This window comes from Geotrypetes seraphini, chromosome 1 (assembly GCF_902459505.1).
Source record: "Geotrypetes seraphini chromosome 1, aGeoSer1.1, whole genome shotgun sequence".
NCBI lineage: Eukaryota > Metazoa > Chordata > Amphibia > Gymnophiona > Dermophiidae > Geotrypetes > Geotrypetes seraphini.
In genome coordinates this window covers 358,235,291-358,260,776 of record NC_047084.1, presented here as the reverse complement: position 1 = coordinate 358,260,776, position 25,486 = coordinate 358,235,291, and the positions used below count along the sequence as shown (strand labels likewise).

At 42.2% G+C, this 25,486-nt stretch overlaps 1 protein-coding gene across 5 annotated transcripts in view; it reads left to right on the top strand.

Annotated features, from left to right (window-relative positions):
- WDFY3 (WD repeat and FYVE domain containing 3) overlaps window positions 1-25,486 on the top strand; it is a 642,313-nt gene that overhangs the window by 224,219 nt on the left and 392,608 nt on the right. For all 5 annotated transcript variants that reach the window (XM_033914678.1, XM_033914667.1, XM_033914648.1 and 2 more), the window contains exons 6-7: window positions 7,432-7,624; window positions 13,443-13,629. In XM_033914678.1, coding sequence (XP_033770569.1) covers window positions 7,432-7,624; window positions 13,443-13,629 — 380 coding nt within the window. The remainder of the gene's footprint in view (window positions 1-7,431; window positions 7,625-13,442; window positions 13,630-25,486) is intronic.

Here is a 25,486-nt window from a genome sequence, read left to right as displayed (position 1 = left end):
AAACTATAACTCGCACCTCATGGTTGTATACTGTTCTACATCCCTCCTGGAAAGTGGTTAGAAGCTGAAAAACATTACTCAATCATCTCAAGAACCACAGTACAATATGACTCAACTTTCATCATAGGAGACCTCAACCTTCATCTAGACTCAACCTCAAAACTTTCAAACCCTGAAATTCCTCGACGTCTTAAATGAGCTAGACCTCAAATCCTTGTTTCAACAATCCACACTCAAAAAGGGCCATCAGTTAGATCTACTCGACTCTTCCATTTCAGCAAAAAGCACAAGCTACCTAGAATTTAATTCCCTATCCAAAGTACCTTAGTCAGACCACCTACTCCTAGAATTCACCATATTCTGGAAAAAAGATATCAATAACCAAATTGCCCCCCCCCTCCCGAGTAGCCTCTTATTATAGAAACAAAGTAGCCCCTGAATCATAGTGGAATGAAATAGTTAACTCATTACTTTCCCTTCCCATCTCCCTATCCCTGACCAAGACTTCCTGATTGGAATTGGAAATTGACCAATGAACAAATCATAAGCAAACTTGCCCCACTCAGTGCAGCAAAATAATTCAAAGATCATCAGAGAAGTGGTTCACCTCAGCACTTATGTTCTTAAAAAAAAAAGCCTGCCAACAAACCGAGCACTACTGGTGTAAGCACCCCTTCCCAGAAAACAAGACTAAGTGGCGCCAGAAAATCCTAGAACATAAATCACTACTGACGCAAAGGAAGAAAGAGTACTACTCAAAACAGATCAGCACAGAAGAAAATCCTAAACTCAACAAACTGTTCTCAGTATTAGACAACCCCTCTATTCCAACAACCTCTGAACTAGCTAACTATTTTAAAACAAAGATTCAATCCACATGAGACCAGCTACTTCCCACCTGTCCAGCTAAACCCACTGCAACAAAACTACCAATGGAAATACCAACAGATAGATCTTAGAACAATTTTGATGTGATAAAATTCAAGGACACAAAACGGCTTCTTCTAAAATACTCTAAAGCATACTACACCCTCAACACATCATACCCACCTTAACTGACCAAAGCAACCACCTCAATAACCATAAGAAAAATAACTCAATGGCTCAACTATCACCTAAAAACCAGCCTTTTCCCCATATCAGGAGGAGGAATCATCTTTATGTCCATTCTCAAGAACCCAAAACTCAGCCCTTCTGATGTGACCAATTGACCAGTGGCTGCCATCCCCCTATTTATCAAAATGATGGAAGGATATGTCACAGAACAACTTGAATGCTACTTAACAATGCTTCAATATCCTCCACCCTTTACAATTGGGATTTAGGAAAAATCACAGCACCGAGACAGTGGTCGCAGCACTAGTAACATATAGCAAAGAACTACTAAGCAAGGGTCATAGCGCAATTATAATCCAATTCGACCTAAGCAGTACATTTGACCTAGTAGACTTTGATCAAATGTCCAAGATCTTCAGTGATTTCAGGTTTAGTGACCCAGTCCTCTCCTGGTTCCAAGGCTTCCTAATCACTTGGCACTATGATGCATGTAAGGATGATGAACTTTATGACATCTGGCTCCCTCCCAGTGGGGTCCCCCAATGATCCCCACTTTCACCATCAGTCCTTAGGAGCCAACCTAGATCTCGCATGAATAAAACATTTCATCTATGCAGATGTCATAATGATCATGCTACCTGTAACGACTGCATTAGACAACACCCTCACCACTGTCAATAAATATGTCCATATCAAAGAGAACTGGACCTCAACCCACTGCCTCAAAATAAATAAGAACAAAACCAAATTCCTTTAGTTTGATCCTTCAGCTGATCCACGCTACACTCCAAAGATTACAGTAGACAATAGACTTTACATTAGAACTACAATCCTAAAACATAGGAGTAGAAATTGTTATCCCAGGACAAGCAAGCAGCATATTCTCACATGTGAGTGACATCATTCACGGAGCCTTGATGCGGACAGCTGCAAAGCATATTTGCTTGCAGAACTTCATAAAGTTCACGACTGACCGCACCGTGCATGTGCGAGTGCCTTCCCGCCCAACATAGGGTGCGCGTCTCCTCAGTTTCTGTTTTTCCGCGGAGCTAAGAAGTCAGCTTTTTCTATTGCCCTTCATTTTATTGCCTTGCCTTCCCACTCATGTGAATTTTCTTTTTGATTATATTTCTTTCTTTCAGTATTATCCTTTCGGTTTAAAACCACACAAAAGAACCCCCCAAAAATGAGGAGTTTTTCTTTCCTTCATGGGCTTCTTGTCGGCAGGGTCTCTTTACATCACCTCAGCCTTGGATTAAATTTTGGCTGCTGCGGTTTCCTCGTCAATGTCTTGCCTATTTTTGGGAATCGTCACTCATCTTTAAGAACAATGGAGGACTATGTCGTAAGTCATTATGGCATTGAGTCCATTTGTGCCGACTTTACTGTGACCATCTTGCGACTCACCTATTTTCATCGAGGGTTGCATCTTATTCTTAGCTTCCTCTTTAGGCGAGCCATAACACACTCAGGTACCAGCAGGCAGGCCTAATGGATACCAGTGTCTTACATCTGCCACTAGTACCGAGGGTGCCAATGGTACCGATGGTATCGATGGTACCGAAGTATACTCATACTGAAATCAATGATAGCAGTGCTTCTGAACATACTGGCAGCACCCATGTGATTGGTATCCAAGTCCCAGGTATCAGGGCAGGCCTTGCAAAAGCATCTTCATGCTTTCTTCAACTTGCCATGTTCCAGAGGTACCAGAAAACCAATGTGGTACCGAGGGTATCAAAAGCTATGTCATACCAATAATGATGAAGGTAACATAGAAACATAGACATAGAATATGATGGCAGAAAAGGGCCACCAGCCCAACAAGTCTGCCCACTCTAATGACCCTCCCCCCTAAGTTCTTCCTTGAAGTGATCCCACATGCTTATCCCATTTTTTCTTAAAATCTAGCATGTTGCTGGCCTCAATTATCTGCAGTAGAAGATCATTCCAATGATCAACCACCCTTTCGGTGAAGAAATATTTCCTAGTGTCGCTATGAAATCTCCCACCCCTGATTTTCAACGGATGCCCTCTTGTTGCCGTAGGCCCTTTAAGGAAAAAGATATCTTCTTCTACCTCAATACGGCCCATAACATATTCGAACGTCTCAATCATGTCACCTCTCTCTCTGCGTTCCTCGAGTGAGTATAGCTGCAACTTACCCAGACATTCTTCATATGGGAGAGTCTTGAGTCCTGAGACCATCCTGGTGGCCATTCGCTGAACCAGCTCAACTCTCAGCACATCCTTTTGATAATGTGGCCTCCAAAATTGTACACAATATTCCAGATGAGGTCTCACAATGGACCTGTACAACTTCAGTACTGTCAAAAATCCTGGGTATATGCTCAATAATTGATGGTGGCAAAAATCTTCAAGACTCCCGATACCGGTTTAAATTGACTTTCCAGTTATGCATTCCTCCTGTTCTTTTTTTAATCCTGGTGCAACATCCATATGACGTTTTTTCACTTTGTTGTGTTGACGGGTGATTCCATATGGACCTTTATTTTTCACTTCATTGGTCTGTTTACAGACCTTCTTCACAATTGAACTCTGTCTCCATGCTGGTTTGGACATTTCTAATCGATGGAGGATTTATCATGGCTGTACACCCTGTAACGTTGAATTCCTCTTCCTGATTACTGTCTACTTTACCAGGCAGATGTCGGACCTCTGCCGTTAAGATCTACACTGGGAAATCTAACATGTCTATAGAGACTATAGATTAGATTACTTTAACTTTTCTTCATAACTTTTCTTCTTTAACTTTTCTTCATCGGTCTGTTACAGTGTTGGTAGTGACTTCCAGAGGTTTTTGTTTTTTTTTATAACTGCCTACATCCAAGCTCAATGTTCTCTTTAAGTTAGAGTTTGGGAACATGTTTCAAAAGCTCACTCCCATGTGGGCTCCTATGGTACTGGCCCAGCCTGAGCATTGCTCCATACCTAGTACAGGTATTAAGGTGGCCTCGACGCCACCGATCATCATCATTGAGTCATACTTCTCAACATCAGACAGATGATCTCTCGCTGCTTCGATGCTGCTCCATCAATGTCTTCAGTCATGATATAGCAGAGACTACTATCGGTGTACAGCCTGCCAGATGTACTCAAGTTACTTCAGCATCATACTACCACTGTATCACCAATGTCTTTTGAGAGGCGGTTATATCGAAACTCTCTGTTGGCCTATAGAGTCTTCAATTATAACTTTTACTTCACCCTGTAATTGAAATATGGGATTAAGACCAGGCTAACCTATTTCAAATTGCAAATTGTCACTTCAGATTCAGGCTGTCACCACACCACAAATGTCTTGGGCTATTAATAGCCTGTCAGATGGGCTCTCGACATTTCAAAATAAGGCTACCACTGTATCATCAATGTTGGCTTGTGTTTTCCAACTAGACTAAGGGGTTTTTCCCTCCCATGTCCCACCCATTGGTTTCAAAAAAATTGAAACAGGTGCCAGAGCATTTTTTCACTATCCAACCCACACTATCCAACCCTAGGTGCTTCCAGTGCCTAGGACCAGACCACCGTGTGACAGTCATGTTCCCTTTTCAGTTAGGATTACCTCCTCTACACTCTGGGCATGACTAATTTTAGATGCACCAGTGCTGACTTATGCTAGTATTATGTGACCACTCAGACTCTGCACCTGCTTTGATCCCCTTTAAAAATCTCAGGAAGGGCAGTGCTAGGGTTAAAAAAACAACAACTCAAAAGCCCAGATTACATTTCCCTTCTAATTTGGCTGCCTATCCTGAGGAAGTCTTTTCTGAAAGTGAACCCTGTCAGGATGTATTCAGTGACAATGATATGGAAACCTTGCAGTGTGCAGGAAGACCACAAGGGGAGTCCAAGAGAACCTAGTTACACAACAGGCACACACAGGTTTGGCCGGGCTCTCACACAGAAAAGCAGGCAGCTTTCTTTCCACATCAGGTGGAAACCAGGACATGTCTATTATTTTTGTTTGAAAAAGCCCAGGCCTAGGATTGAGCTAGAGCGTGCTTTTTTGGCCTCTGAGGAACTGTGTTTCAGTGAATTGAATTTTTGTACAGTGGAACCTTGGTGTACGAGCATATTTTGTTCCAGAAGTATGCTCGTAAACCAAATTGCTCGTATATCAAAGCGAGTTTCCTCATAGGAATGAATGGAAACTCGCTTGATAAGTCCCCCCCCCCCAAGGCCCCGGCGCTGCTCCGTTCCCCCCCTCAAGGCCACAGGCGCTGCTCCATACTCCCCGCGATCCAGCATCCCCCCCTGTGATCTGGCACCCCACCTCCCGCTCGCATTGACCCCCCCTGCGATCCTACGTCCCCCACCGAGCACCCAAATAACATCCCTTACCCCGATGTGGCACCAGCACCAATGCACAGGACATGCTGGTGCTGGTGCCCGAAGATCCTCCCTCTGGGCTGGGCTGGACTGACTATCGGAGATCCTCCCTCTTGGCTGGGCTGGGCTGGACTGGGCCTTGAGCATGCTCGTCTTGCAAAACACTCGCAAACCGGTGCACTCGTAAACCGAGGTTTGACTGTACTTACTTTTGCCCTGGAGGACTTCTATACCAATTCTTTTCTTTTGACTTACCGCAGTGTCATTACTGCCTATTTGTTTGGTGAAATAAAACACTGCCTTATTTGAATTGTACAACTGTGGAATAATCTTTTTCTTTGACTGGGTTTAACTTTGGTACCTGACAAAGCTACCTGTAGGATTTTCCCCCTTTTGGGAAGCACACCAGTCTTTTGTTTTGCCACCAGCTAGGGTCCCTGCCACACAGTCCGTGGCCCCCTGCGGTGACAATTAGCACCAAGATGTTATAGAATTGGCGCTCAGTGCAAGGCATTGGGGCGAATAAGTACTGAGGCCAGTTTATAAAAATTGCCACCTTTAGTGAATGTCAGGTAGGCTTGTGAAACACCAAGGTAGTGTTCTTGTAGTAAGTGTACTCAAATACATAAAAATAGAAGTCAAAAATTCTTTTTAATTGGAAACAACATCTGATTTTTTTGCACTAGCTTTCTAGTACTTCACTCCCTTTGTCAGATCATAATCTTCACTGCTCTTGAAAGGTAATCACACCTCTATTGAGTCTACTTCTTGCTTTTTTGACCTCTGTTTTTATATATTATGTGAGGTAAAATCTATAACTTTGTTTCTTATATTACTTTTGAAAACTTGCACTTTATATTCCTTTGTAATAAATTCTGCTTACTGAGGAGGAGCTGTGTTGGCAAGAATGCCACAGATGTGATCTGGGTTAGTAAAGATTGCGTGTGTGAAACGTATAATTAATTGGACACCACTACTGCTGATGTCAGCTGCTTTTACACCTGCTGACATAGACAGCCCCCAAGAGAACAGGAAACTAACTTTGAAGAACCAACAGACAGCTCAATTTATGAAAGGCGAGAACTATCCACACATGAATTTTTGAAGTGAAGTCCAGTGCCAAGATATCACTTTAGTTTCTGATCAGGGAGATTTTCATTGGTGATGACTGTATTCACAGACTGCTCACAGAACAGTTCTCAATACCTTTTATGACTTTGAACAAGTCACTTTACCCGTCATCGCCTTGTGTGAACCTTTGATTGTAAACCCTCTAAGGCAGGGAGAAACATAATGTCATTCAATTTAACTCGCTTTAATTTGTGTTTGTAAATTTAAATAATCAAATCCAGAATTCAAATTATAGTCACCCTATGGAAAGAATAATTGTTGTAGCAATCTTGTGTGGGCAGGGAAGTATTTAGAAATCCAGGAATGCTCAGTTTTTGTATCACACCATAAACTGTGAACAAGGTATCTGAGACCTTGTTTCAAATAAACCCAGGCATCCAACAAATTTTTAAACAGTGGGTCATATGATCAGAAATCCATATGGGTGCAGGACCCTTGAATTTTTTTGCCTGTTTTTGCATTACTTAAATACTCATCAGATTATGTGAATTTCTTTAGAAATTGTGACTTCATATCCTTCAAAAACATGTATGCTAGCTAATTAGAAATTTTTTTTTTTTTTGCTAAAAACATCATTTAGGTTGCATCACAAGGTCAGGTAGACCACATTTGACCCATGGGCTACACATTGGATGCCTCTGAAAGAAGTGCTTTATTTTAAGCCTTAGCGTAAGCATTCCCTATGTTTCATCCTATAATGCATGGGAACATATATATGAGGGAGAATCAATAAGTAATTTGAGCTTTTCTTGTTTTGATACTATAAAGTAAAGATCACTGAACTATAGATTGCGGTCTAGATTAATTGGTATGACTAGTAAAAGTGCTGCCCCAGGCAGTTCTGCTGTGCAGGAGGACCATTAAAAATGCCATTCTCCTCACTTATCATTTCAGATCTTGGTGAAATTGTGTAGCTTTGTATCTCCAGCGGAAGAGCTTGCTCAAAAGGATGACCTTCAACTTCTGTTTAGTGCAATCACATCTTGGTGCCCTCCGTACAACCTGCCTTGGAGGAAGAGTGCTGGTGAAGTACTGATGACCATATCACGCCATGGCCTTAGCGTCAATGTGGTGAAATATATTCATGGTATATTGTTTTCTCTTACTTATTTCTTTGAGTTTTCTTTTCCCTTGTAGTGCTCTGACTGATAAAATATGTTCTAGAAGTCAGTGGTATGAGCAATGGCGTAGGGAAGGAAGTTTGTGCTCAGGGTGGAGGCTCCCAACAGTGCCATGCCGTGTGCCCCCCCCTAGCAGTGTGAGTGTATGGGGTCTCCTAGATGCACTCTTCCACCTCCTACCTTTTCAAGTCTTTGCCAGCAGAGAGCATGAGTCCTCCCTCTGATGTCACTTTTTGAAATTCCAGTTTGTACCATTAATTAATTAATAGATATAAAATGAGTGTGTGTGTATATATATATATATATATATATATGTGTGTGTGTGTGTATATATATACACACACACACACACATATATATATATATATATACTTACATACATACACATATACGGCCTCTTTTACAAAACCGCGCAGCAACAGCCCCAAAGCCCTTTAAATCTCTATGGGTTTCTGGACCGCTAGCGCAGCTTTGTAAAAGAGGCCGATAGTATATGTATGTGATTTTACATCTATCTATCTATCTAGCTGTCTAATCTATCTCATCCTTAGCCTTGGGTTTCCCTGAAGTAACTGATATTTCATGGAGTAAGCCCACAACCCCTGAGGTAATACCATATTCGAGACAGCAATAAATGAAGCCAGCAGGCCAAGCAATAAGTTAAGATGACAATCAATTGTATGAGCAAGAATATTCTTCTGTGGTCTGAGTTTTTTTCAGTTTCCTTTTTGAAGTTGTAGCTTCTGAAACTGGAATTGGATACTGCTTTGATGAATGCAGTTTTCACATAGATACTTTTATGGTAGTTATTTTTGTCCTCCTTTTCCTATTTTTCCTCAGCCATAAATCTTCTTGCCTTCGCCTTGCATCCATCTGCACATAATCCCTTGTGGGCCCCTTATTATAGAGAGACCCCCAGTCAGGGGCATAAAAACATGCAGTTCAGGGAGTTTTACAGGCTTGTTGAAAAATGGAGAATCAAAAGTATGGCGTTTTAAATTATTTTCTAATTCCTTTTCCTCCCAAATCCCCTTTCTATGTATAGACTGTGAATTTTGCATATCTTTAGAGATGCTAGGGGTGCTTGCAAGCCGTTGCTCCTAGTCTGTCTATTTGAGGAGTAACATGCTCTGTTGTTCTATTGGGCTTATCACTATTTCCTTAGGTTACAAGTATTTATTAAATGATACTGAAAAATGGGTACCTAGGGCTTCTTTTACAAAGGTGCATTAGGGCCTTAACACGTGGAATAGCGTGCGCTAGCTGCTACTGCCTCCTCTTAAGCAGGTGGTAGTTTTTCGGATAGCGCACGCTAATCCGGTGCGTGCGCTAAAAACGCTAGCGCACCTTTGTAAAAAGAGCCCTTAGTGTTACTCCATAAAAAGGGTGCTCTGGGATGAACATGAAGGGGCATTTTCGATAGGACGTATAAGTCTGAGGTTGGACGTTTTAGGCAGAACGCCCACAAACCCTAGAGAAAAAAATGTTCATTTTCAAAGCTGCCAGACGTCTATCTTTTATTTTTGAAAATGACCGAGGTATAAGTTTTGGCCTTTAGGATGTCTATCTTTTTTGGCCATTTTCTAAAAATAAAAACATCCCCATGAAAAAACACACCAAAGCAAGTTATGTAGAAGTATCCAACTACCTTGTCTGATCACGGCAGAGGGATTGCCATCAGCTGAGCTGGTTTTGGAAATTCCTGCTGCCTGAAACTGATGGCGCGATCAGCTGATGACAAACCGTCAATGTGCTGTTTGCCCCCCCTCCCCATCTTTGGGTGGTGGGAGGGGGGTCAGTGACCACTGGAGGAATAAGGGGGGATCATGACTTAATCCCTCCAGTGGTCATCTGGTCAGTTTGGGCAGCTTTGGGGCAAACGGTAACAAAGCCTTGATTGCTTTGTGCCTCAAGTTAGGATAACTGCTGCATAAAAAAATAAAAATACTTGCCTTTAGTTTTCAAGGACCAATCGCGTCAAAGAATGATGCTTGTCCGGGTAGTTGTATCCTTATGCACACAGACGTTCATAACATTGACAGACTTGCGTACACAATGCAATTCTTGCGCCTAAACTAGACATGAATCTTTTTGTATTCTATAACTGCAGGCGTAAATTGAAGGAATGCCCCTGATCGGCCCCTGACCCTCCCATGGCTGCGCTCCCTTTTTGGAACCGTGTGTGAAATTTACATGCACAAATCTTCCAATTAGCATCAGTCACTGCTTGTTAAGATGCCAGTTATCAGTCTTAACTCTCTGTATTCAATTAAATTCTGCATGCAAATTGGGCATGTGCCCAAATTTGCATACCAATTTTTACTACCTTTTATAGAACATAATAATAGCCATACTGGGTCAGCCCATTGGTCTATCTAGCCCTGTATCCTGTTTCCAACACTAGACAATCTAGGTGACAAGAACCTGACAGAATTCCAAATAGTAGCAACATTTCATGCTACCAATCTCAGGGCAAGCAGTGGCTTCCCCCTTGTCTATCTTAATAGCAGACTATAATAATAATAATAATAATTTTATTTTTATATACCGCCCTACCACATAGTTCTAGGCGGTTCACATACATTAAAATTATACAATCAAAGAATAAAATACAATTTGCTAAAATACATTAGGATAAATAAAATGTGCTAGCTATAAAATCAATGTACATTTACCTATCAATTCTAAAACATCAGTTTGTAAATTTGTCAAATAAATCAGTTTTTAGTAGTTTCCTAAAAGACATATATGAGTGTGCCTTAAAAATAATAGTACTTAACCATATATTCATTTTACCTGCCTGAAAACCGAACAATCTATTCAAAAATCTCGTGTAACGACACTACTTGATAGTCGGAAGGACAAATAAATATTGCCCTCAGTTAATCCTATTAGGTTTATATTGTTCAAAGCATGAAGACAAATAGAAAGGCGCTATACTAAACAACACTTTAAAACAGATACAACCGAACTTGAACAATATCCTTGCCTCGAACGGCAACCAATGCAACTGTCGATAAAATGGAGTAACATGGTCATATTTTTTTAGCCCAAAAATCAGGCGAACCGCTGTGTTCTGTATAAGTCTCAGTCTTTTATGAAGCTTTTTATGAGATCCCACCTATATGATATTACAATAATCCAAAACGGATAGAATGGATGATTGTACCAATAATCTAAATGATGCACTATCAAAAAACTTTTTTATTGTATGAAGTTTCCACAAAATTGTGTAACTTTTTTTTGTAAGTAAATTGGTGTGATCGTCCAGAGTTAGATGGCGGTCCAATATAACACCCAGTATTTTAATTGAAGCGGAAATTTGGAAAGTTTGACCATTCAGATGTAGTTCCTTTTCTTTTATACTATCTGAAGGGCTAGCTAGGAAAAATGTAGATTTTCCGGATTCAATTTGGGTTTTGCCCTCGTTGTCCATTGCTCAATATGGATTAATAATAGAGAGATTTGGTTTAATATCTCCCCTGTAAAGGACATAAGTGGGATTACTATGGTTATGTCATCAGCATAGATAAAAAATTTGGCTCCCAAACTATGCAATAATCTTCCCAATGGAGCCAAATAAATGTTAAACAGAGTAGGTGATAATGGAGAACCTTGGGGTACCCCACAAGAATTACTCCAGGAGAAAGAATAATTCTCCTCACTAAACACTTGATAACATCTATTTTTTAGGAAACCCTCAAACCAGTTCCAGACTTTTCCTACAGTACCTATTGAATCCAAACAGTCCAATAAAATCTTATGATCAACCAGATCAAAGGCACTGCTTACTCCAGAAAATTGTCCAAATCTATAGAATTAGACTGCAGGCACACAGAGTTGCTGTTATAGAATAGTAGCTCAGGGTCTGAAGCTCCTATAAATGTCGTACAAAAATTAGAACTCACTTGGAACACTTGTTTATAAGACAGGAAATAATAGAAATAAAACAAAAAATCAAGGAAGGTAAGATGATGACCTTTATTATTGGACTAACTTCATACATTTTTTTGCTTAGCTTTTGAAGGAGTACCGCATTTTTCACTCCATAACATGCACCTGACAATAAGACGCACCCTAAATTTAGAGGAGGAAAACAAGAAAAAAACATTCTGAACCAAATTGTATACTAATATATACCTGGCACCTTTAAATTCTGTTCCAGCCCCCCAGCACCTTTAAATTCTGTCCCAGCCCCCCCTCCATCAATCACCACTTTTAATATAAAACATACTGCAAAATTCCTTTCAGTTCAATGCGGTTATAAAAATATAAGTACAATAAGAAGAAAAAGAGAATTTTAACAGTGGTAATAAGTAAAAAACAATTTGCATGAAGTAGAAGGCACTTAGGTAAATTAGAATTACAATATAGTTAGAGTGCCTAAGAAGTAGTACTAAAACCATATGTTAAAAGAATGAAAGATAAAATAAAAAAATAACAACAGGTAGAAAAGCAAAATACCTGAGAGAAAGGAGGGCAGGCTGGCCACATAAGATCTCCCAATATCGGGCCCCATAGACTTCTGTTGAGAGGGAGCAGAGTCAAGACTGCCATTGCCGGCAAAGGAACAGCTGCAGGGTGAAACAGTCAACCGCTCCCAATGGAACCGATTCTCCAGGGGCTCTGGTTTCAGTTCTTTTGTGTCGGACTCTGAGCAGGAGGTGAGACCAGTGGCAAGAAACAACACCACTTTCGGGCAGAGGCCAACGAGCTGAAGCAGGCCCACACAGCAGGAGAGCAGAGCCGAAAGGACTCTACTCACGTTGTAGGGCTGGTAGGGGCCACGGGTATTTAGAGGTATACAGCTCCGCTCTCGCGCACGTGGCCATCTCTGCTGCCGATGCTACTTCCCCCTCCACCACCTCTTGCTATAGGAAAAGGGGCAGGATGGAGTGCACCAAAGAAGCTCCGAGGTGTTTTGTCTGGATGCCTACCGCTCGTCCTTCTTCCCCTTCCCGGACTGGAGGTGGGAGGCAGGCCCTCACTGAACAAGGCATCCGGAGTAGAAAGGGCGGAGCTCACGCTTGGTGTCCATGAGCGCGGCGTACTTACCTCCCTCCCATCACTACCTGCTCGACTCCTCCATTAAGCTGAGTCTCTTCTGTTGCCGCACAACTCCCACAATGCTCCGCCCTCAACCCGGTAAGCATCGGAGGATTGATGAGATAAAACGCCCAGCATAAAGTAGAAAGTGTGTGTGGGGGGGGAGCTTGCATTTGTTTCATAAGACGCACCCTTTTTTCCACTCACTTTTTTTGGGAAAAAAGTGCGTCTTATGGAGCGAAAAATACGGTACCTTTTATTTCAGATCAGAAATCTGAAGGCAGGAGATAAATGCAAATAAATAAACATATGGCTAGAATGAATGGCTGTATATCCCTTTTACAGAAACAATAGAATTCTTTCATGGAAAATGCACTGTAGTCCATTCAGTTTCTATGGGCTTCAATGTATTTGCCACAGGAGAATCACTACCACGTCATTTTAAAAGGGGATCTTATCCCCTCTTCTACGAAACTGCGATAGCAGATTTTAGTGCGGTGAGCCGCGCTGAATAGCTCACGCTGCTCCCGATGCTCATAGAGTTCCTATGAGCGTCAGGAGCAGCGCAGCTCTCTGCACTAGAAACTGCTATCACAGTTTCGTAAAAGAGTTGGTTAGTTTGGTCTGTTAATTGGTTTCCATCATTGTGCAACAGTTTTACATAATCCCAACAGCCTTTGAGACTTTGGATTCTAGCATCTTGTCTTCATTGCGGCGCTGGTGTTTGTATTCTTGCAGAGAAGGAGTGTTTGGCCACGTGTGTGCAAAACATGCAACAGTCGGATGACCTCTCTCCCCTGGAAATAGTCGAAATGTTTGCCGGGCTTTCTTGTTTCCTCAAAGATTCCAGCAATGTTTCGCAAACACTGTTGGATGATTTTAGGATATGTCAAGGATACAGCTTCCTTTCTGATCTTTTGCTCAGGTAAGATGAGCTTTTTCTAACAAAAATATTATTGCATCCATTGTGCTACTGCATGGAAAGAAATTTATTTCTTCCTAATCTGTTTCACTTTTGTATTTAGAAAGTTATGTTTATTTTCTTGTTTGTTCTCTTTGAGTTTGATGCTTCCATATTTCACACACTGTTTTGCTTTGTTATCTATGCTATTTTAGGGTCAAAGGATCAAATGCATTTTCCTTCTGTTTCCCTCATCTTCCATTTCTCTCTTAGGTCCTATTTCTCTACTTCTATTTTTCTTGAAATACAATTTAAAAAGAGAGAATTAAGATGATACTTTTTTATTAGATTAAATGCATTTTTGATGACCTTTTGAAGAAAAATCTTCTTCCTCAGATCAGGAATGAGATAGCAATATCAAAATCTATAAGTGAAATACAAAAGCATTCCAATAACAGTCTCAAAGGAAAAGTAAAGGCAGGGCTGACCGGAGATGAGAGTGAAAATGGAGAGAGATGAGTTTATAAAACTATACTGTGCTGTCTATCCCCATTTCTCACTCTTCCCCTTATCTTTCCTTCAAGACTTTCATTGGAATGCTTTTCATGTTTCACTTATATATTGTGATATTGTCCTATCTTGCTCATTCCTGACTTGAAGAAAATTTTGCCTTCAAAAGTTTGTCAAAAAGTTAATCCAATAAAAACACAAGTTACCATCTTAATTTTGTTTTTTGGGGAATTTTCTATTATTTTTTACCTTTTCTATTATTTTTTTATGGTTCTTAATTTCCACAATATAAAAAAACATTTTTGTACCACTAAGTTCGTGTGTTCTGCTAGTGTTAAATGTCGGCCTAGTGTGACTCCCAGAATTTTGATAGATTTAATAATCAGGTAGTCATGACCATTAAGATGAAGCAATGAGTTTGTTATTTTGTTGTTGGGACACATGTGTGTGGTCATGTCACATCTGCGCATATGCAGATGCCCCCTGGATGCAGCCCCAAGCTCAATGGTTTTCAAAACCTGGACAAAGTGCCAAGTTTTTAAAACCCGTCCGGGTGCCTGACTATCCTCTGAATAGAGGACATGCCCGGATAAATCCAGACATGTGATAACCCTATCCCAAATACATCTCTGGAATCTCGCCATCTTTCCCAAATCTGTTATGCTTCTTGAGTGCATCAGAACATTTGTTTATATACAGTAGATTACACGAGAGAAAGGCAGCTGCTGAAATCCAGCTTTCTTTGTCCTACACTGCCTTCTGCTGGCAGGGAAGATGACTACAGCACAGTTTGTGAGAAGATACCAATTGAGGTGTAGGGGCAGCAACATGGATCCAGATGTCCCAATCACAAGCAAAATGTAGCATTATTTAGTGTGTGTGTGTGTGGGGGTGGGGGAGGGGGGGGCTGCAGGAATCTTGTGATCACAGCCCAAGATGAATCCTGCATTCTACATGCCAACCTGACTAGCTCAACACACAGACGGATTGACATGAACTTAACATAATGCTCCAGGACTTCAGCAACTTACTACACATACTCTGAGAGCAGTTTTCAGACACCTTTTCTAATTAACATAAGAACATAAGATTTGCTACTGCTGGGTCAGACCAGTGGTCTATCGTGCCCAGCAGTCCGCTTATGCGGTGGCCCTTAGGTCAAAGATCAGTGCCCTAATTGAGTCTAGCCTTACCTGCATATGTTCGGTTCAGCAGAAACTTGTCTAACCTTGTCTTGAATCCCTGGAGGGTGTTTTCCCCTATAACAGCCTCCAGAAGAGCGTTCCAGATTTCTACCACTCTCTGGGTGAAGAAGAATCCTTTCGTTTGTACGGAATCTATCCCCTTTTAACTTTAGCAAGTGCCCTCTCGTTCTCTTTACCTTGGAGAGGGTGAACAAGCTCTCTCTACTAAGGGCTCCTTTAACGAAGATGCGCTAGCATTTTTAGCGCGCTAACCCTGCGCTATGCGGAAAATACGCCAGCTCTATGGAGGCGTTAGCATCTAGTGCGTGCAGCATTGTAGCGCGCGCTAAAACCGCTAGCGCACCTTCGTAAAAGGAGCCCTAAGTCAATTCCCTTCAATATCTTGAATGTTTCGATCATGTCCCCTCTTTTCAAGGGAGAACAGGCCCAGTTTCTCTAATCTCTCATTGTACAGCAACTCCTCCAGTCCCGTAACCATTTTTGTCACTCTTCTCTGGACCCTTCTGAGTAGTACTATGTCCTTTTTCATGTAGAGCGACCATGGCTCAGCCCAGTACAGAGGCATGATAACCTTCTCAGATCTGTTTGTGATCCCCAGTTCATAGACAAAACCCCCGAAGACAAAGGGGCGCGCCGACAACTGAGCGTAAGACGGAAGCGCGCGCTGAAGAAAAAGAGTGTTTTTAGGGGCTCCGATAGGGGTTTTTGTTGGGGAAACCCCCACTTTACTTAATTCAGATCGCGGCAGCGTTGTGGGGGGTTTGGGGGGTTGTAACCGCCCTCATTATACTCTAAACTTAACTGTTTCCCTGTTTTTTAGGAAAAAAGTGAAGTTTTCAGTAAAATGGGGGGGTTACAACCCCCCAAATCCACCACAATGCCCCCACAACGCGGCGCGATCTGTATAAAGTAAAGTGGGGGGGTTCTCCCCCACCCCCCCCCCGTCAAAGCCCTTTAAAACAGTCATTTTCTTTGGCGCGCGCGCCTTTGCCCCGGCGCGCTTTTGACCTGACACCGTGATCTCCTTAATCATTCCTAGTATTTTGTTTGCCCTTTTTGCCACCTCCGCACATTGCGCGGGCAGTTTCATTGACTTGTCTACAAATACTCCCAAGTCTCTTTCCTGGGGGCTCTCTCTGAGTATAGCACCAGACATCCTGTATTCGTGCATATGATTTTTGTTACCGACATGCATCACCACGCATCACGTTGAACCTCATTTGCCATTTTGCAGCCCATTCCTCGAGTGTGTTTATGTCTCGTTGTAGGTCTTCGCAATCCTTCTGTGTCCTCACTACTCTGAATAACTTTGTATCGTCCGCAATTTAATCACATTTGGCAGGGGGGGAGTTCACTCAAGTTAGTAACCCTAGATGTTTCAACTTGTTTGTTATACCCTATCTTGTCTGTTTGTCTTTCTGTCTTGCTTGGAATTTATTTATGAACTCTTTTGAAGAAATTCACCCTAGGTGCAGTATAGCAAGAATAAACTGAACATGGGTAATAGACAATTGCAACAGTGAAAATATTCAAATAACAATGCACATTATGGCACAGTATACTACTAATAAACACTAACCAAAATCCAGTGAGATGGATTCTATTGACTGTGGGGTGTCAGATTGACCACATCAGCGGGTCTGTCAATTCCTCATTCATCCCCTACAGACAGTATTTTTTATAACTTTTTCATATGCTTTTTTTATATATATATATATTCTTTTTTATAAACTTTCATTTTTAACGTTGTTCATAATAAATTAAGTGATAAGTTAAATATTAAAGGTGACTTAGCGTCTTTCAGTAAGTTGTGTAAGTCATACTGTTTGGATATGCTTTCTCCAGTGTTATACATAGAACACTCCCCTCTGCCAACGCGTTTCGCCGGTCTTTATCAAGGCATGGGGTTCTGGGGAGAAATTACAGGACATATATTGAAAACCTATCATTCAACTGAAACATAACACTAAATTACAGAGTTAAAAAGAAAACTACGGCACATACCTGATGCATAAAATGTACCTAGTTTGCGTATCTACGGCATCCAAAAGATGGCCGCGGCATTATTTTCCCACTGAAATAGAGGTTATTCCTGACGTCAGACTGACGTTAGTAACTGAGGTCAACTTGGGCAAGCCAGTCAGCTGTTTCATTTAACCCTGCTGGAGCCATGGAGTTTAACATAAACATCCATCGAAGTTCTTTTCTATATTACCTCCCTCCCACCCTGCTATAATGGGAGGGAGGTAATATAGAAAAGAATCTTAATTTAAAAGAACTTCGATGGATGTTTATGTTAAACTCCATGGCTCCAGCAGGGTTAAATGAAACAGCTGACTGGCTTGCCCAAGTTGACCTCAGTTACTAACGTCAGTCTGACGTCAGGAATAACCTCTATTTCAGTGGGAAAATAATGCCGCGGCCATCTTTTGGATGCCGTAGATACGCAAACTAGGTACATTTTATGCATCAGGTATGTGCCGTAGTTTTCTTTTTAACTCTGTAATTTAGTGTTATGTTTCAGTTGAATGATAGGTTTTCAATATATGTCCTGTAATTTCTCCCCAGAACCCCATGCCTTGATAAAGACCGGCGAAACGCGTTGGCAGAGGGGAGTGTTCTATGTATAACACTGGAGAAAGCATATCCAAACAGTATGACTTACACAACTTACTGAAAGAAGCTAAGTCACCTTTAATATTTAACTTATCACTTAATTTATTATGAACAACGTTAAAAATGAAAATTTATAAAAAAGAATATATATATATATAAAAAAAGCATATGAAAAAGTTATAAAAAATACTGTCTGTAGGGGATGAATGAGGAATTGACAGACCCGCTGATGTGGTCAATCTGACACCCCACAGTCAATAGAATCCATCTCACTGGATTTTGGTTAGTGTTTATCTTGATTTAGTCTTTGTCTACTTTCTAATTTTGAAGAATGGCACAGTATACTACTTACATTGTCAACACAATGCACAGTACAGTGGTACCTCGGTTTATGAGTGCACCGGTTTGCGAGTGTTTTGCAAGACGAGCAAAACATTCGCAAACTTGGTGCCTCGTAAACCGAGCTTGCCTCGTTGTACGAGCGCCCCCCCCCCCCCCCGCGAACCGGTACCTTCCCCCCCCCGCGATCCGGCACCCCCCGCCGCCATCGGGCACCCCCCCCCCCCGCCGCAACCCGAGATCCCCCAACCCACCCGAACCCTCTTCTTACTTCCAGTGTAGTCTCCGCATCGGCATCAGCACCGGCACCAGCATGTCCTGTGCCCGAAAATCTGCTTCCTATGCCGGGCCTTGAGCATGCACGCATGCTCAACGCTCGGCACAGGAAGCAGATTTTCGGGCACAGGACATGCTGGTGCCGATGCCGATGCGGAGGCTACACTGGAAGTAAGAAGAGGGTTCGGGTGGGTTGGGGGATCTCAGGTCGCGGCGGGGGGGTACCCGATGGCGGCGGGGGGTGCCCGATGGCGGTGGGGGGGTGCCGGTTCGCGAGAGGGGCCTTTGGGAGGAGCAATGCCGGTTCTCATGGGGGGGGGGAGCAGCGCTTCTGGCCTCGGGGGGGGGGAAGGTGGGGGGTGGGAACATATCAAAGCAAGTTTCCCTTACTTCCTATGGGGAAACTTGCTTTGATATACAAGCATTTTGGATTACGAGCATGCTCCTGGAACGGATTATGCTCGTAATCCAAGGTACCACTGTATTTGCAGCTGGTGTTAGTACTTGTGAGGGTGATTAGCTAGTTGGTTGATTCTTCCTTTAAAGTTTTCACCTGCTTCCTGAAGTACGGATAGTCTTGCATCAAGCAAAGTCTTCCTGAAAGTACTTTCTAGAATGTGGTGTCTATTCCAGAGAAGGCTTGTTGGCAGATATCATCAGATCAGGTGATTTTCATTTGAAAGGATGTGGTTAGGAATATTCCTTGGGGTGACCTTGGAGGTGCAAAGAGGGAAATCCTGCTCTTCAAATACACTGTCCTATTTCTTTCAACAGCCTTGAAAACCCAGACAAACTCGTAGTTTTAAATTTAGTCCTGTTTTGTACTGGTAGCCAATGATTGTTTTACAGGAGTGGTGTAATATGATCACATCGCTTACAACCTTCTCTTGGTTGTTATGCAGCATTTTGAATAAATTTATGCTAATGTAAACTCTTTGCTGTCAGATAGTGTAGAGTGCATTACATCATGGCAGGAGCCATTATGACAAGACATGCCTTTTCAATATATAGAAAGAGACTGCATAGTTGTCATAGATGACAAGAGGCAGCTCATGAACATAAAAATAGCCTTACTGGATCAGACCAATGGTCCATCTAGCTCAGTATCCCATCTTCACAGAGGCCAATCCAAGTCACAAGTACCTGGCAAAAACTCAAATGGTATCAGCATTCCATGCCACCAATCCAGGGCAAGTAGTTGCTTCCCCCAAGTCTGTTTCAACAGCAGGCTATGGACTTTTCCTCCAGGAACTTGTCTAAACCTTTTTTTTAAATTTTTAATCAGCTACATGAACCAGTCTTATCATGACCTCTGACAGTGCATTCCAGAGCTTCACTATTCTCTGAGTGAAAAATTATTTCCTCCTATTGGTTTTAAATGTATTACTCTGTAACTTCATGGAGTGTCCCCTAGTCTTTGTAAATCTTGATGCAGTAAAAAAAATCAATCCTGTTCTACACCACTCAGGATTTTGTAGACTTCAATCATATCTCCCCTCAGCTGTCTCTTTTCCAAGCTGAAGAGCCCTAACCGTTTTAGTCTTTCCTCATTCGAGAAGAGTTCCATCTCCTTTATCATCTTGGTCGCTCTTCTTTGAACCTTTTCTACTGCTGCTATATCTTCTTTGAGATAAAGAGACCTTAACTGTACGCAGTACTCAAGGTGAGGTCGCACCATGGCGCGATACAGAGGCATTATAATATTCTTAGTCTTGTTTGCCATCCCTTTTCTAAGAATTCCTAGCATCTTGTTTGATTTCTTGGCTGGCGCCGCACATTGGGCAGAAGGTTTTGGTGTATTGTCCATGATGACACCCAAGGTGGATCCTAGCATCCAGTAACTATGAAGTTACTTAGATTTGGAGGATCAGTGTAAGTGTGGGATCTAGTTGTACCCTTAAGGAGGAGTTTGTATCTCTCAAATGAAATTTTGATGTCAGTTATGTGCCCATTAATGTTAGGGGTTCGCAGAAGCTCAGTTTTATGTGGGTTCAGTCAAGCTCATTGCTTTTAGCCTATTCAGTTTAGTAGGTGCTGTAGGTAAGTCTGCTTCAATGGGTATGAATAACTGCACATCATGTGTATAGATGCAGAACTGAATATCCATGGAGCAAATCAGTTCAGCTAGTGGCTTAAGATAGAAATTGAACAAAATAGGTGACAGTATTGATCTTTGTAGTATCCTATAGGTCGGTGTCCATGGTAATGATGAGGTCCTGCCAGACAGAATAGGCTGTTGCCTAACTGATATGTTCCACCTCTACATATCCTCTTTGTTAAGATATTTACATATATATCTTGTTGACATCCTGTCATGTCTCTAATTAAATGAATGTTTTACTGTGCTTTTATGTCATTGTGCTGCCACTATTATATTATGCTAGTACTATGATTTAATTTGTCTATTTCCTCATTTACCTTGCTGTTCTAATTGTGTACTGTGCTGCTGTTTGAATATTTTGTTAGTAATTCTGTTACTATAATTATAAGTTGTCTGTATCTGATTAAACTTACTGTAGACTGCTTTGGACAAATTTCTTCAATAAATCTATAAATCTCAACTAATGAACCAACCAACCAATGAATATTTTGAAAGGCGAGGCATGTATTTTAGACCAAATACACTTCTCCCTCCGCCCTCCGTATTCGCGGTTTCCGCATCTACTGATTTGCTTATTCGTGATTTTTCGGCTGCTGACTCCACCCCCCAAAAACATCATCACTAAAGTTTTTTCCTTTTACTGTACATTACCAATAAAAAAAGTTTATCACTTACCATTACTGTACTGTAACTCTGAAAATCGCTGCCTCCATACTTTCTCCCACAAATTCGCAGCTTCCATGTTTCCCAATGTGCATTGAGAAAAACGTTGCTTCCCAGCATCCCTAGAGAGAAAGGCTTCTTCCCAGCATGCATGAAATCGCTGTTTGGCTGCCCTGAAATCGCTGCTTGGCTGCCCTGAAATCGCTGCTTGCCTCACCTAACGTTATTCGCGGTTTCAATAGTAAAAATGATGTCACTTTCCAAAAACAGCGAATAACATATAAAAAAGTTATTTGCATTTTTTTCATATTCGCGCCTATTGCCAGAACGCATCCACCACGAATATGGAGGGAGAAGTGTAAATATAGAATGCAGCAGCATCCATATATAAAAAGAGGAGGTTGAAAACTGATTTGAAGTGATTCTTCCATATGCATTTTGAAAAAAACAAAACAGACCAGGAGCCATTGGTCGCTTAGTTCTTTGTGTACAATACAAGTTAAGTTGGAAAAGTGAACTTTGTGTGAAAAATAGCACAATACACCTAGAACATGTAAAAATGCCACATTTCAGGCACATTGTGCCATTTTTGAAGCGAAGTGCAATATTACTAACCTACTTTGCAGCAATAAACTTTCATGCAAAGTCTACTTTACATGAAAATTTATTTAAATTTACCCTGATGAGCTACAGCAAAATAAAACAGCTAAAAATGGTGAAAATAAAGCACCTGAAAAAAAGGCTCTGTGAGCCAGTTTGGGGAAGAAAAAACAACTATAGCTGCAGATGTATAGTTGTTCTTCTGCATGTCCTAAATAAAAAGGCCTAATTTCTTGTGTCAGTGGTATAATTTATTTTTTTTTAAGTTTTTCATCTTTATTGGTCATTTGAAGAGATTTAGTTCAATGGCATTAAACAATAAAATTTAACAGTAAAAAAAAACCCAAAACAGCTCTTAATTCTTTACTCTCCCCAACCCCTCTGCCCTATACTTCCTGCTATTCTACTGCCTCTTTCCCTCCACACTGTCATAGCCCTCCCAACTGGCCCCACTCATCAGCTTCCACGTTAAATTTTTGGTTCCATATGAGTGTGTGCTGAAAAGTTTTCGATCCAACCAAGAAGAGAATGATGTTGGTAAGGTTCAATCAATGATCTATAACAATATAAAAACATAGAATTTTGTTTCGGCAAATTGGCACGTAACGAAATAAGAGAGCACATTTTTCAGTTACATACATTCTAGAATCAATACTAAAGGTTTTTCACCCCAACTTGCAAACTGGGTCTTGCAGAAATTCATACATTTTTCTCTCTATTGCTCCTTCTACTTGACTAAGGAACATAGAGCCCCCTGTAGTTTTCATTTCTTCAAGTGAACCGTGCAGAAGTCTTTCTGATCTGCTCTGTTTCTTTTCTTATTTTTTCGCTTCAAGTTTGTCTCTTTTTTTTGTGGCTTTAGTGCCTTAAGACCCCTTTGGAGGAGTTCTCAGCATGGGAAAGGAGCAGTTTTCTCTGAGCTGGTCTGCTGCTCCATAGGGCAAGCTTTGGGTGGACTTATGGAGCCAGCCTTCTGTGTGCTACCTTTGTAGCTTGGGGTCCATCCCCCTGGGAGCATGCTTACCTTCTGACTCGGTCAGTGGTTTAAGTGCAGGCTGGATGCCCCCTGGGTAACAGCCCTTGGGGTATCAGGGTGCAGGCTGCATTTTCTAGCCCCCGGTTGCTTGAGGTGGTTCTGAGGGGGTGGAGGTTTTGGTCAGGGTCCATCCAACTGGCACAGCCTGAAGATCCTGAAGATTGAACTGTTTGGTGAATCTCCGAGGCAGAAAATCCTTTCCCTTCACATCAGCTGCACAGACATAGCTGATAGGCAAGCACTGTCCCATTACAGGCAAGTACAGTCCCATTACTTCCTATAGGAGAATTGGGGTGGGGGTGGGAGATCTGAAAACAGAGTTTTCAGTGCTTTCTGTGTTTAGGGGTCCGATTGCCCACCCACAAAACTCCAAAATTGCTAATTTTCAAGTTTCTGGGAAATTGGCAGAAAATCTCGCCCAGTGCCAGTTTTTGGCAGTGAGGCAAAATGCAGGTGTACCGAGTTCAGGGACCGCTTGCAGACCTTATCTTGGTCTCGTAAGAAGCTGTTGTCAGCTCCAATAGAAACATAGAAGATGACAGCAGATAAGGGCCATAGCCCATCAGGTCTGCCCACTCCATTGACCCACCCCCAAGTCTACTATCCTAGGGATTTCACTCCTGGTGACAGGTTCCCTTGGCTTAACCCTCTAAGGGATCCCACATGGGCATCCCATTTGCTCTTAAATTCTTGCACGCTGTTTGCCTCGATCACCCGATCTGTGAATTTTTCCTGGAATTTGTTCGGCTGATGTGGAGAGTATATCTTATTGGCCCAACGCACACGTCACAGCTGATGGGCTCTGTGCCAGCTTCTCTGGCAGGGCCTCCTATTGTGGAGGTTCCTGTTCAGGCCCCCAGTGCTCCTGTCATCATGGATTCGGATGGCCTTAACTGTTGTGCTAATACTATGGCTACTGTATCCATCCTGGATGAACTTGATTCATTTGCGGTACGGTTAGCCAGCTGGTCTCTGAAAATCCTGATGCCAGTGATGACCCTTCTGTTCATTGGCTCTTTGTCAGACTCCATCCACCGTTATATAGCAGATGCCATAAAGGAACTGAACTTGGAGGCTCAGCCCTCCACCCCCCAATGTATCATGAGTCATTCTAATACTCTTGACATCCTTTTTTTCTGTCACATCTAGATCTCATGGCTCTGGTTATTGAGCAGTAGGAGACGCCAGAAAGTTCCTTTAGGCTGACTAAGACCATGGCTAAGTGTTATCCTAAGGCGCTGGATTTTCAGCAGCTATTTGAGCAGCCGATGGTGGATTCAGCGGTGCCTCAGGTGACCAAGTGCACTGCCCTTCCTAGTGAATGAGGAGTTATGCTGAAAGATTCTCAGGTTTGCAGGGTGGATCTGGTCTTGAAGAAGCTTGCAGAAGTGGGTGCTTCAGGTATTAAAACAGTGGCAGCTGCCTCCTTTGCGGTGTGTGCTTGTCACACGAAGTTGCGCCAAGATCCTTCAATGGAGGATGATGCCTCCCCCCAGCTGGTGCTAGAAGGAGTTGATTATGTGGCAGATGCCTTATATGACATTATTCGAGTGCTAGGCAAAGTTTCGGCTTATGCTGTTTCAGCTCACAGAATGCTCTGGATTTGCCACTGAGCTGGAGATCTGGCCTCCAAGGCAACTCTCAGCAGACTTCCCTTTAAGGGTAAAATGCTTTTTGGCAAGGGATTAGATTACCTGATGGCCAGTTTGTCAGACCACCATCCTAAGTCCCTCCTAAACAATAAGCCTCGATGTGTTCCTGGAGGAAGTCACAGCAATTTTCGTCCCTCACGCAGGTTTCACCAAAATTCCTCGGGTTTATCTGGTCAAAGATATTCCCAAAATTACAGACCATGCTATAAAAACCCCAGACACCAACAGGCTTCAGGTTTTCGCTCCAGCACCACCTCTATGAAGTCACAATGATGCCAGGGACTTGGCCATGCTTCCCCACATTGGAGGCTAGTTGTTGGCATTCCTACAGGAGTGGGAACAGATTTCATAGACAAATGGGTGTTGGACATCATACAGGAGGGACACAAGATAGACTTCTTTTGTCTCCCTCTGGATTTGTTTCTGGACTCCCCTGCGCTAAAGGTTGAGGCGGCTCTGCAGTGTCTCTTGGACATTCAAGCTGTAAAACCAGTTATCCCAGGACAAGCAGGCAGCATATTCTTGACTGATGGGTGACGGCACCGACGGAGCCCCGGTACGGACACTTTTAGAGTGATTGCACTCTAAGAACTTGGAAAGTTCTAGAGACCGCACCGCGCATGCGCGAGTGCCTTCCCGCCCGACCCCGACGCGCGGTCCCTCAGTTTCTTAGTTTCCGCGGAGCTAAGAAGTCGCATTTTCAACGGCTGTTGAAATATTTTTTCATTCGCCTTCCTGCTCGCGTAAACTTTTTCGGGTTCTTTTTGCCCTTCCGTTTTTCTTTCTTTAAAAAAAAAAAAAAAAAACATTCTCTTGTTTTTGTCAAGTTTCTTGATTTGACCCGGCGGGGCCTACTGCCATCATCGAGGCCTCGGCCTTCGAT